Source organism: Heterodontus francisci, chromosome 30 (assembly GCF_036365525.1).
Source record: "Heterodontus francisci isolate sHetFra1 chromosome 30, sHetFra1.hap1, whole genome shotgun sequence".
In the NCBI taxonomy this organism is placed as follows: domain Eukaryota; kingdom Metazoa; phylum Chordata; class Chondrichthyes; order Heterodontiformes; family Heterodontidae; genus Heterodontus; species Heterodontus francisci.
The window spans coordinates 14,121,784-14,135,981 of record NC_090400.1 but is presented as its reverse complement, the minus strand read 5'-3'; the positions used below and the strand labels follow the sequence as shown (position 1 = coordinate 14,135,981).

At 44.1% G+C, this 14,198-nt stretch overlaps 1 protein-coding gene across 2 annotated transcripts in view; it reads left to right on the top strand.

Moving 5' to 3' along the window:
* mmp28 (matrix metallopeptidase 28) overlaps positions 1-14,198 on the top strand; it is a 97,059-nt gene that overhangs the window by 29,571 nt on the left and 53,290 nt on the right. For both annotated transcript variants that reach the window (XM_068010099.1, XM_068010098.1), the window contains exon 2: positions 6,211-6,290. In XM_068010099.1, the coding sequence (XP_067866200.1) occupies positions 6,211-6,290 (80 nt within the window). The remainder of the gene's footprint in view (positions 1-6,210; positions 6,291-14,198) is intronic.

Genomic DNA, 14,198 nt, shown 5'->3' with positions numbered 1-14,198 from the left:
CACCACTTGCAAGCTCCTCTCCAAGTCACACATCATCCTGACTTGGAACCATATCACCATTCCTTTATTGTCACTGGGTCAAAATCCCTAACAGCACTGTGGGTGTAGCTACCCCACATGGACTGCAGCGGTTTAAGAAGGCAGCTCACCACCACCTTTTCAAGGGCAATTAGGGATGGGCAATAAATGCTGGCCTAGCCAGCGATGCTCATTTCTCATGCATGAATAAAAAAAGCCTAGTCAGTGTAAGTGAAAGGGATCTTCAGCTGCAGTCAGGGAAAGCTGGATGGAGGTGTTGGGCAAATTATCACTGTGGTCACTTATGCATTTAGAGCCTTAAAGGTTTCCACATTTAGTGTGCTTGCTGCAAAAAATATTGCTTAATTATTGTTTTAATGCCTGGTGCATCTGCTTTAAGATGCCATAGCAGACCTTCGCACTCAGCTGTCCTGGCGGATTTCCTGTCTCCAGATCAGAGATCAGCCTGATGGGGAGGACATTTTGCACTGGGAGCTCACTGACCACATTGTAATGAGCATCCCTGAATTAAAGTGGATCGCATCCCATTCTGGCTGCTCCAGGCAGCTGCTGGATACTCTCCACCCATTATCCACCAAATTAACATACATCAAAATTGGCCCCCCTGGGTTTCCCTTCCCCCAGTCATGGTATCACCTAATGTACAGCCATGTTTAGTTTAGAGATACAGCACTGAAACAGGCCCTTCGGCCCACCGAGTCTGCGCCAACCATCAACCACCCATTCATACTAATCCTACACTAATCCCATATTCCTACCAAACATCCCCACCTGTCCCTATATTTCCCTACCACCTACCCATACTAGTGGCAATTTATAATGGCCAATTTACCTACCAACCTGCAAGTCTTTTGGCTTGTGGGAGGAAACCAGAGCACCCGGAGAAAACCCACGCAGACACAAGGAGAACTTGCAAACTCCACACAGGCAGTACCCAGAATTGAACCCGGGTCGCTGGAGCTGTGAGGCTGCAGTGCTAACCACTGCGCCACTGTGTCTGCGCTTTATTCCTTTATCTATTCTCATCCTATTCTACATTTTTTTTCTATATTGCCAATGACTCTCATGGATCCAGAAGATGGAACTAGGTGTGTCCATGATTCTCTCAAACACACCTTCCACCTGGTCCTTTCCCCATGGCTGAACAGAATTTGCCCACTCCGCAGACTCATGAATGAAGAACCAGCCACTGACGTGACCCCTGGCTGACTGTGACTTGTAGTATCCCAGGCAGCATGAGTGGAGCATGAGTGGGAGGGCGAGATGAAGGTGAAGAGGGAAATAAATCAGTGCTCACAAACGCACGCTTGTGAATGTAGGAAACATGTATAATGTGTTCTGTCCCTGTCTGTTCACCCCATATTAGGCACTACTTTGTTTTTGAATGTAGGCAGGAAGCTAGATTGTACTGTTTGGCTTGGGATTGTTAGTGTTTCAGCCTGAGAGCAAGACTGCTCGTAATAAAAAATTCCTACGATTAAGGAAGAACTCCATTCCTGTAAATGGTGTGATGCACTCAATATCTATGTTTACTATGAAACTTTGATCCAAGTTGGACAAGGGGTTAAGTGCAAAAGCACCAACACTGACAGTCACGGACTACGTTGGTTGAGGTTCAGTAGCCACTTCACTTAGTTGTTCAGTCTGAGCTGGATAGATCAGGTCAACAGAACAACCAATACAGTGGAATCAGTCATTCTAATGATTATTATATAACTAATTACACACAGTAACAAGGCAGTAAGTGCAAATTATGGACATTACCTAATCCTTTGGACATCAGGCGATCATGTGTTGAAACTATTGCGCCTGTTCTCCCCTTCCCCCTTAAATCTAAACCTCCAACTCCATGTGGCATCCACATGACCTTGACATTGTACCCAAAGTGCCAATCTACTGGGACTCTGTTCTCAGTTGTACCAGTGCAGACATTGTCGGAGGGAGGGAGGTTCCATCCTGGACTGCTCTTGTGAATCCTGCTTCTTCATGGCCTTGGCAGGGCTTTGCGGGCTTGTCTTCTCACCCACATTTTCAATCATGGACTGAGCAACAAAAATAAATAGCACGGGGTGTTTTTTTCACTACCTGGAGAATCCTCCATTAGCCCCATTAAAATACCTGACTTCCCGACAATTCACTGGGCAAAGCTTTGCTTCATACGCTTCATTTATGCGTAGTCCACCACTGCTTCTGTTGACAAAGAAAAAAGTAAAAGACTTGCATTTATATAATGCCTTCCAGGACCTCAGGCTATTCTAAAGCATTGAGGTACTTTACTACAGGCAACAAAGTACTTCTGAAGCATAGTTGCTGCTGTAATGCAGTGCCAGTTTGCCCACAGTAAGCTCCCACAAATGGCAATGAAACAACTGACCAGATCATTTGTTTGACTTGTGGGTTGAGGAATAAATATTGGCCAGGACACAGGGACAACTTCCCTGCTTTTCTTCAAAATAGTGCCTTGGGATCCTTTTACATCAGCTGAGAAGGCAGTTTGATGTCTCATCTGAACGATGGCACCTTTGATCGTACAGCATTCTCTCAGTACTACATAGAAGTGCCAGCCTAGGTCATGGCACTGGAGTGGGACTTGAACCCATGACCTCTGACTCGGAGGAAACAAGCATTACTACTGAGCCATGAATGACACCTGGATAGGTCCCACAGCAATCGAAGGGCAACCTTTCATAGATGTGTGATCATGTCGCAAATGTTAATTTGGAACAGAGTTACAGCTTTCCTGGATTTCCAATCAGAAATTCATTCAACAGCACTGTCAGTCAGTACAGGAGTTGAGCCAATGACCACCCCTAATAGTTGTTTGAGGCTTATTGTGATATCTTTGATCAGTAAAGCACAGATGATTCTTAATGTTTGTGTACTGCAATTTTCTCAATAGCTCATTCCCAGGTATTCATTATTTTATACATAAACCATCAAATCCAGGTTGGATTAGATTCCAGTCTGTAATATTTTCTATTTTGGTAGTGTGGTAATCCCATAATGACTGAACATTTAAACCTGATATAAGAATAACCTCCAAAACAGATCGGAGTTGGGCCAATATGGAAATGTCTGGTGCATCATAAAAATGATAACCCTCTGATGTACAATGGTTGAACGTACACCTTCTCCAATCAACTAATGTACCACTTTCACAGACTTATTTCAAATTATATTTCAAAAATTTCTGATTCTTCTGTGAGTGAAATCACCATATCATGTGGTACTGAGGCACATGGATCTGAAGCTGGCAGGATTGGTTCCCAGTCTAGGCTGAGGTGCATGATCTCAGCTGGGTCAGGGGTTGAGCTGTTACAATTGGACTCTGGGCTAGGGAAGGGGAAACTTCAGTCAGGGATCATGCTCCTGATCCCATCCAGAGAGTGCTGGTTAAAAGTTTAGCATGTAGGGCATGGATAAGATTACACTCAACTGTGGTGGCCCTTAGGAATGAATAGCTAGTTGAAACTCATTGTGTAGGCTTGGGCATAATGATTGGCCAGATGGGCAAAGTGCCGGTGGGTTGCTTCCATCTGAGGAACTGTTTCCAATTGTCACTGCCTTCGGTGGGCAGCAGGAATGGGATGAAAGGTGGTTTTAATCTGATGGATCCTCTTTCCTGGATGCCCACTTGGTACTCCATACAGCATAAACTTCGAGCATCCTTTTTTCTTTGGGCGAGCAGAAAGTTCAAGCTTCAAATGAATCTCAGCAATGATTCTGTGCTGGGCCTTTCCTGACTTTGGGTGGGTCACCGTTCTCAATGGTTTAATTAATTCCTAGAATGAAAAGTGTGCAACTATAATAAATTGAAATTGGGCAGCATCTGATAAGAAAAGATAGCTTAACAACTTGGGCTGGGCCCTTCATTAAATCATTGGGCCATAATTCAAGCTGTAACAATAGACAATCAATTATAATATGTAGATGATATTGAATTACAGGAAATGGTGTTTAGGATAATTCAATGACCCTGCATTCCTAAGGAACAACATCAGTATTCCTGAGCTGTTCCAATTGAATTTGTAGCATTATGCCCTCTGGTTTACACTAACTGTGGGCTGAGTTTTACTAGCTCCCAAGTGGCAAGAATAGCAATTGGGGGTGTTGGGGGGGGGTGGATGCCGGAAAATAGTAGGGAGCCACATCGGGACAGCTCCTGATCGCTGGCCTGTTGCCAGGGAAGTTTCCCAGAGACGGGTTTGGGCAACCAATTTGCATAAATGCACTTATTAAAGGCCATTTTACAGGGCCGCCAGCCTAGGCTGCTAGCTTCATGGAGGCAGCCTCCCTGCGGCAGCCCAAGGGTGCTATGGGAGACAGAGACTCCATGGCCCAAAGAGGGTTTGCAGGAATGACAAACAACCCCTGCGGCCCTAATGATGCTCCTGGGGAAGTTTCCCCTCCATCCCATGGGGCCTAATGCCGTTGACCCTCTAAATTTTAATTTGTACTTACCTCCTCGAGGACACCTGCATGCTGAGGCACCCCCGAAGTCTCTGACCTGCCTCAGCATTGCCCAACTCCCCTGGTGCTTCAAATCACCTGGCCCTCTGATTGGACCAGCCGCATCTGGAGGCCGCCCTCAATCCTTATTTGGAGGGCGAGCCCGCAGGTGGCCAATTAGGAGGTAGCCTGTGGTAAAATCGCCGAACCGGTCCTACTGCCGGCAAATGCAGGCTGAGGAACCCACTTTTTGTCCCGATGTCGGGGTCCCGAAGCCTGCAGTAAACTCCGGGCCTGTAGAAGTCAAATTACTTTTAATTTTTAAAAAAAAGAACTTTCACTTAGATAAGACCTTCCACGACATCAGGATGTTCGAACCAGCAAAATACTTTTAAAGTGCAGTCACTGTTGTAACTTAGGGAAACATAGCAGCCAATTTCGAACACAAGGTCCCACAAACAGCAATGTTATAACGACCAGATAATCTGTTTTTTTGATGTGATGCTGCTTGGGAGATAAATGTGACCAAGGCACTAGGAGACCTTCTTCAAATAGTGCCAGAGGATCTTTTACATCCACCTGAGAGGGCAGATGGGGCCTTGATTTAACATCTCATTCAAAAGGTGCCATGTGTGACAGTGTAGCGCTCCCTCAGTACTGCACTGATATGTCAATCCTTTTTCTGGGGCTATTTTTGACTATGATTTCTTTCAGATACACAGGAATGAAAGAGACGTAAACCACCTCATCCACTATGAACACATTGCACAATAAAAAGTATTAACACAATTGCAAACACAAGACAGTTGCACCTCCGTGCACTCTTTGTATTTGGATCAGAAAGAAGAACAAGACTAGCAGATTGACATTCTGGTTCAATGCCATGTTTTATCACAGCATCACAAATACCCACTGAAAGTTACAGCGATATACAGGGGTATTAACCAATTGTTTTCAAGTGGCAATTAGTTCAAGTTATCCAGGACTGGTGAGCTATTTTTGGACTGGTGCCAAAACAATACACCGAACAACCCAATTAAATCACTCCTTCTCGGGTTGTAATTTAATACATGTTCCACATTTTTATTTATGTATATATATGGTGTTCTGAACATGAGTTATAAAGGGATTTTAAGATATCAACTTAAAATAGTAGTGTTATGCTAATGTGCAGTGTCACAGAATGGCAGGGAAGGATACTGGCGCGTATTTTTCATGAAAAATGCAGAATATGCTCCTTAAGTCCTTGGAAATTCCAAAATCCTGTGCAACCAAAAAAAAAAATTGACTTATTCAGCCAACAACTAGCCCTGCACATGGGTATGGACCATAATTAACCTGTAAGGATGGAAGGTTTTCTCTGTACACCATGTGTAGCAAAATGACAAATCTGTTTATAAAAAATTTACTCATTACTGCACACGGTCCACAGAGAAATTCCTCTCCCATGTCATGTTCCTGCCATCGGTGATACTAGATGAGCAGAGGCTTTTCTCAGAGGAAGGAAAGGAACATTGGACAGTCATGAGTGATGAGGTTCCTTCTTCAACTGCTGATAGAAAGCTGTGAATTTATTAGAGCCAGTTTCTGGTAGGTCAAAAGAAAGCTGGATGGACAACATTGCCTTATAACTGGTGTGCTGCATGGACACTGCTATTTAATGTCACATTTCATTTGGTTGCTCTGATTTTAATAGATTCCTCTTTCCTTTTCTTCCTCAAGGCATTCTTAGAAAAGTATGGCTACCTTGAACCTGGCCCTCCCGAGGAACTGAGTTCTGCTGAGGTCAAAGAGGCAGTGAGGTGAGGCTTTTACCTACAGACAGTGAGCTGGTGACAGGATAACATCAGTACTGCACACCCAGTGGTTAACCAGTTGCGGCATCAAGAGTCCTCAAAACAGTGACTGTGACCTTCCTTCTGTGCTCGATTTTGTCTGGGGGCACCTGTTGTAATTAAGTACAGGTAAACGTAGGATGTGTGTTGTGCAAGGCTGTTCGCTAGGCCTTAATCAATAACTTCTTTCTTTTATTTGACCTTTATTCAAAAGAGTTTGAGTTTCTGTTTTGGTGTCATTGAATAGGTTAGAGGGATAGGAACATAGGAGCAGGTGTAGGCCATTCAGCCCATCGAGCCTGCTCCACCATTCAAACAGATCATGGCTGATCTTCCACTTCAATGCCTTTTTTCCCCACATTATCCCTTATGCCATTTGTATTTAGAAATCTGTCAATCTCGGCTTTAAACATACCCAATGGCTGAGCTTTCACAACCCTCTGAGTAAAGAAATTTCTCCTCATCTCTGTCCTAAGTGGCTTCCCCCTTATTTTGAAATTGTGTCCGCTGCTTCTAGACTCCCCAACCAGGGGAAACATCTTAGCTGCATCTACCCTGTCTATCCCTTTAAGTATTTTCTAGGTTTCAATGAGATCACCTCTCATTCTTCGAAACTCTAGAGAATTCAGGCCCAGTTTCCCCAATCTCTCTTCATGGGACAGTCCTGCTATCCCGGGAACAAATCCGGTGAACCTTCGTTGCACTCCCTCTATGGCAATACTATCCCCCTAAGGTAAGGGGACCAAAACTGCACACAGTACTCCAGGTGCGGTCTAACCAAGGTTCTATACAATTGAACCAAGACTTCACTACTCCTGTACTCAAATCCTCTTGCAATAAAGGCTAAAATACCATTAGCCTTCCTAATTGTTTGCTGCACCTGCATGTTAGCTTTCAGTGAGTTATTGACAAGGACACCCAGGTTCCTTTGTACATCTACACTTTCTAATCTTATCATTTAAGATTTACTCTGCATATCTGGATATAGGATGGGGATAACATTCGCCTGCAAATGTAGCACAACTAATCCTCTTGTGGAGGAGTGTAAACTAAGTTGTGAATGGCTTTGGAAAAAAACAATCTATCAGGTTTTGCTGGTCTGGGGCCTCTCATGCCATGCCTGTCAAGCCTTCCACTCACCTTTCAGCTCTCAAATATTTTGCTCTGTAAGTTGTTGGAAGTCCAAGAAGGTAACAGCGCAGCAAAGGCATCTGGGGTCTTTTTGGTGAACGATAGGACCAACCGTGCATCTCTTTAACCAATGAGATTTAAGGATTGAAAATGAAACAGAGGAACAACAGAGAAGGAAATAGGATGAATTAGATTGAAATTAGGTACAGAAAGAGAAATAAGGAGAGGGAAAGAAAGATTAGATTGAGAAAGAGAGAAAAAGAAATAAAGGAAAAGTAAGAAAGAAATTAAAAATATAAAAGTAAAATAATCTCTAACAACAACCTACTAGCTGAGATGCTGCAGTTTAAATTGTTCCCTTTCTGGGCTGGAGAGATTGAGTGGCATTGCAGGAACATAAGTCTTTTCATGAAAAGGATACTAATACTGTTAAGTAACATCTCTAACTTTCTGTGGTGAGTTCAATTGACAATTAATCCACAAATGCAACAATTTCATGAAACTCACAGGGAGCAAGGATCAGTGCTTGGGCCCCAGCTGTTTACAATCTATATCAATGATTTGGAAGTGGGGACCAATGGTAATATTTCTAAGTTTGCATATGACACAAAACTTGGTGGGAATGTGAGTTGTGAGGCAGATACAAAGAGGCTTCATTTCCAGGATTTGGTGCCTGCTTTATTGGTGTTGCATAGAGGGCAACAGCTCTGCCTGTCCAGCTATAGAAATTCAACAGGGCATGATGTGGGATCATGCTGTGGGTTGAGGAATGGTGGCAGTGAACCCACACATATTATGGTAAGTTGTGGAGTTCACTGTACCACTCCTGGGAGTTGCTGGTTTCTGCTGCCCACTGAGCAAGGAATGAATCCCACACTTGGCAATTGTCTTGTGACCAGCTATTCATTATCCTCCTTTGGAGGAGGGAGGAAGTAAATGGGGCTGCTTTATGATTGAATTGGCTTTAAATGAAATGTCTAGCAATGGAAGATTGGAGCAAAGTCAACCTTTCCATGTGGACAGTGCAGCCATTGATGTTGTAAGAGCAGATATCCTCGTACTTGTTCTTGGAAGCAGTATGCGAAATAGCTAATGTAACCATTTGTACATGTTTAAACTGGCATGGCTACAACCATGCATGTAATAAACTAGTTCTTGTGTAGAATGAAATCATTGGGCCAGTTTTTGCTGCCAAAATCACGGCACGTTGATTGGCGCTCGCTGTTACTATTGTGAAAATTGTCCAGCAAGGTCTGCCCCGCTCCACTGTTAGCTTTACAAAAATAGCAGCATGCCCTCAAACATAGAAATAGGGACACAGGAGCAGAAGTAGGCCATTCAGCCCTTCGAGTCTGCTCCACCATTCTAGATCATGGCTGATCATCTACCTCAATGCCATATTCCCACACTATTCCCATATCCCTTGATGTCATTAGCATCTAGAAATCTATCGATCTCTGTCTTGAACTTACTGAGTGACTCAACTTCCACCACCCTCTGGGGCAGAGAATTCCAAAGATTCACCACCATCAGTGAAGTACCTCCTAAATGGCTTACTCTTTATTCTGAGATTGTGTCCCCTAGTTCTAGACCCCACAGCCAGGGGAAACATCCTTTCTGCATCTACCCTGTCTATCCCTATAAGAATTTGTAAGTTTCTATGAGATCGCGTCTCTTTCTTCTAATCGCCACAGAATACAGGCCCAGTCTCTTCAATCTCTCCTCATTAGACAATCCCACCATCCCAGGAATCAGTCTGGTGAACCTCCGCTCTACTCCCTCTATGGCAAGTATATCCTTCCTCAGGCAAAGGGACCAGAACTGCACACAATATTCCAGGTGCAGCCTCACCAAGGCTCTATACAATTGAAACAAGACTTCTTTGCTGCTGTACTGAAATCCTCTTGCGATAAAGGCTAACATAACGTTTGCCTCCTAATTGCTTCCTGCACCTGCATGCTAGCTTTCAGTGACTTATGAACAAGGACACCCAGGTCCCTTTGGACATCAACACTTTCCAATCTCTCACCATTTAAGAAATACTCTGCACCTCCGTTCCTCCTACCAAAGTGGATAACCTCACACTTATCCACATTATATTTCATCTGCCATGTTCTTGCCCACTTACTTGCACTCAGGCAAACCTTAAAAAATGACTTTGTGCTACTTTTTTGACAGAAGACATCTGAATGTGGGAGTATAGATTTTTATATATTGTATGTGAATAGACAGCTAGATAGCCAGACGTTCACCCTTGCACTACTGGGCTGCCTTGTTACAGGGTATAGGTTGCTGAAGATATGTTAAACTTGGATCACTGGCCTGTTCCAGTGGCAATGAATTGTGTGCTTGGATCAGGTATGTGTTTGTTCAGACTTGATTTGAGTGATATTTGGTCACATTTCTGTCGCATCCAGAATTGGGTTGGGTTGATTCTTAATATTTGACACTGTTGGTCAGCATCCAAACTGCAAAATGTCTCTCCCAAACTATTATTGAGTGTGCTGGACTCACATTCAGTGACTGAGGTGCTGTTTTAATACAGAGAAACTCCAGACTGCTATGATTCATACTCCTTTTATGAACTGAAATCTAGCTAATAACATTATGAGCTAGTTAAGGATGTCCCACGATTTATTACTCCTTTCACATCCTGTGTTGCATCCATCCCCCTCCCTGGCCACCGTCCCTGGCTGAACCACTGTTTGTAAACTTGGCATCCGCTTTCACCGAAAGCTGAGCTTCCAACCTCATATCCTGTGCATCACTAAGACTGCCTTCATCCACCTCTGTAACATCGCCTGTCTCTGTTCCTGCCTCAGGCCATTCGCTGCTCAAATCCTCATCCATGCTTTTGTTACCTCCAGATTTGACTACTCCAATGCTCTCCTGGACAGGCTCCACCTTCTACCCTTCTTAAACTTGGGCTGTTCCAGAACTCTGCTGACTATATCCTAACTCATGCCAAGTCCCATTCACCATCACTTGTTTACTCGCTGACCTACATTGGCTCCTGGCCCACCAATGTCTCAATTTAAAATTCTCATCCATGTGATAAAATCCTTCCATGGCCTCACCCCTCCCTATCTCTGCAACCTCCTCCAGCCCTACAATCCTCTGAGGACTCTGTATTCCTTTAGTTCTGGCATCCCTGACTTCCTTTGCTTCACTCATGGTGACTGTGGCTTCAGCTGTCTAAGCCCTAAGTTCTGTCATTCCCATGTCTGCATGTATCTCTCCTCTTTTGCTATGCTTTTTAAAATCTACCTCTTTGACCAAGCTTTTGGTCACTTGTCTTAATGTCCCCTTCTTTGGTTCAGTGTCAATTTTTTGATTACGCTCCTGTGAAATGCCTTGGGTCATTTTGCTATGTTAAGTGTAAATTGTTGTTGGTATTCCAGAACTTGTGGATTTCAGTGGCATTCAGTTGGCTCATGGCCCATAATGCTCTCTATGATTGAATGTTGATGAGATCTGACACCCACAGGCAGTGTAGTATGGGTACAACCCCTCTCTCTTTGTAAGCAGTGACACTGACTGTTAGTTCTTACCTTGTGAGAGTACGTCTGCTGGAGTCTCAGAAACCTTTTGTCCATTGTTTAGAATGCATCGTGTTGTGGTAATAGTTTGAACAGATAAAGCGTTGGAGGTAATAATACTCCGTTCTGGATTGTCTGTAGCTTGTCACTCTGTGGCTGACTCACTGTGCGCCAGGCTGCTTGGCTATATGACCCTGGCCTAACAATCCAGAAGTCGTGAGTTCACATTCCACTGTGACAAGTTGGGAAATCGCATTTAGTAAATCTGGTAATTTTTGGACAAGCACCAAACAAAATAACCATGAAAGCAGCAGGATTGTCGTTAAAAACTTACCTGTTTCATTACCACCCTTCAGTGAAGGGACCCTGTCACCCCTACCCGGTCTAGCCTACATGCCACTCCAGTCCTGCACAACATGGTTGACTCTTAATGCCCTCAGGACATCTAGGGGTAGCCAATAAATGTGGCCTTGCCTGCATCCACAATCCAGAAAAAATATATTTTAAAAATTCCAAGATCTTCCCTATGTTCTGGGCCTGATACTGCATATTTGCACAGGAATTTCTGCTGCCTCCTGGTCTTGACAGTAGCTCCACGCTCACATTCTGTTCCTTTGGCTGACTTCCTTTGGCGTGTAGCATGCACGGGGGAATGATTCTCATCCCTGTCTTTGTGTAGGAGCAGGGCAGTAGGGCGCTGATAATGAAGGGACACAACTTATCCTGTTCCTGCCACGATTTTAGTAAGGATCTTCAAAATAAGTAGCCGAGCTTCCCACTGGAATCAAGTGGGAACTTTGCTATCCCTTGAAAATTGGGATCTTTTGATGACAGTAGGATCCCAATGCAATTTTGTATTACTGTGCTACATATGCTCCATCCACTTGACATAGAAGAACTAACACAGCCACTCCAAAAAAAACTTTTATCTACAGCTTTTTAAATCATGTTTGCCGGCCCAGGAGGAACATCTCACTAAAAATCCACCTTCCTGATGCCCAATATTTCCCAGTCCCCAGCTGTGGAGGAATAGTGAGGGATCCCGTCCCCTTCTCCGCAACCAGCCCTGACCAGCTGGGTTCTGTGCCCAACCACATTCAAATGAAAGCCAACCAATGCTTCCATTGGGCAGGCAGCAGGCTTGATGGATGGAGATACTACATTGTTCAATCTTAATGACTATGTGAAAAATAAGAATGGGCAATAAATCAACCCCACTGTGATTTTCTGGAGTTCAGCTGGTGTATCTTACAGTAACAGATGAGAAAAATGAAGTGGGTATTCTGTTTGGCATTGAATCTTTTATCTTATAAACTGTCAGGTAGGGAGGAAGCCCAAACCTTACACTAAAAAGAATTTGTTCTTTTGTAAGTTTTTTTCTACCACTTGTGATATGAAGCACCAATAGGAAGAGTTACTGGGGGTTGACTCGGGTCATATCACTACAGCTGCTTAACGTTGCTTAGGGTATCCATATTACTCGTGCAATAAAGGAAACAAGAAACAGAAACACTTGCTGAAAATTTTAGTGAACAGATCGCAACCCCATGCATGTTTCAGATCTTTTGAGCTTTTGCTGGGTACAGTTCCCAGATATTGATCATTTGTTGGGACAGTTACCTAGATGTTGATTCTTTGCTCTGCACAGTTCCCAGATGTTGAACCTTTAGTGCATACAGTTCCCCAGATGTTGAAATTTTGGGTACAGTTCCCCAGATGTTGAAACTTTAGTGGGTACAGTTCCCCGGATATTGATCCCTTAGTGGGTGCAGCTCCCCGGATATTGATCCCTTAATGGGTACAGCTCCCCAGATATTGACCCTTTAGTGGGTACAGCTCCACGGATATTGACCCGTTAGTGGGGACAGCTCCCCGGATATTCACCCTTTAGTGGGGACAGCTCCCCGGATATTCACCCTTTAGTGGGGAAGGCTCCCCGGATATTCACCCTTTAGTGGGGAAGGCTCCCCGGATATTCACCCTTTAGTGGGGACAGCTCCCTGAATATTCACCCTTTAGTGGGGACAGCTCCCCGGATATTCACCCTTTAGTGGGGACAGCTCCCCGGATATTGACCCTTTAGTGGGTACAGCTCCCCGGATATTGACCTTTTAGTGGGTACAGTTCCTCGGATATTGACCCTTTAGTGGGTACAGTTCCTCGGATATTGATCCTTTAGTGGGTACAGTTCCCCGGATATTGACCCTTTGGTGGGTACAGTTCCTCGGATATTGACCCTTTAGTGGGTACAGTTCCCTGGATATTGACCCTTTAGTGGGTACAGTTCCTCGGATATTGATCCTTTAGTGGGTACAGTTCCCCAGATATTGATCCTTTGGTGGATACAGTTCCTTGGATATTGACCCTTTAGTGGGTATAGTTCCCCGGATATTGACCCTTTAGTGGGTACAGCTCCCCGGATATTGACCTTTTAGTGGGTACAGTTCCTCGGATATTGACCCTTTAGTGGGTACAGTTCCTCGGATATTGATCCTTTAGTGGGTACAGTTCCCCGGATATTGATCCTTTAGTGGGTACAGTTCCCCGGATATTGACCCTTTGGTGGGTACAGTTCCTCGGATATTGACCCTTTAGTGGGTACAGTTCCTCGGATATTGATCTTTTGGGTACAGTTTGCCTGATATTGATCCTTTAGTGGGTACAGTTCATACATATGAACATATGAATTAGGAGCAGGAGTAGGTCATTTGGCCCCTGGAGCCTGTTCTGCCATTTGATATGATCATCACTGATCTGATTGTGGTCTCAACTCTACTTTCCTGTCTACCCCCTATTATCTTTGACTCCCTTGTCAATCAAGAATCTGTCTAGCTCAGCCTTAAAAATATTCAATGACCTGACCTCCACAGATGTTGATCATGCTGGGTACAGTTCCCAGGTGTTAGTCCTCTGCTGGGTATGGTTACATGGGCAAATGTTGCCCTCCAGTATTTTAGCCCAGTGCTTATTCTTAATTAGTTTAGAAAGTTTAGATGGGTAACAAGCGAGTCAGCCATGAACAGCATCAACCCCTTGGTTTGATCCTGCCTTCACCAAATGCCTACACATACACTTCCAGCAGGGGTCATTGGACAGGGTTCAGAAGCAGGGACCCTGACAAATTTTCCCCTCATTTATCTAGGGATGCTAAATCTAACTATATTATTCCAAGCTTTGACTCGGCTGAGATTTGTTAATTCAACAC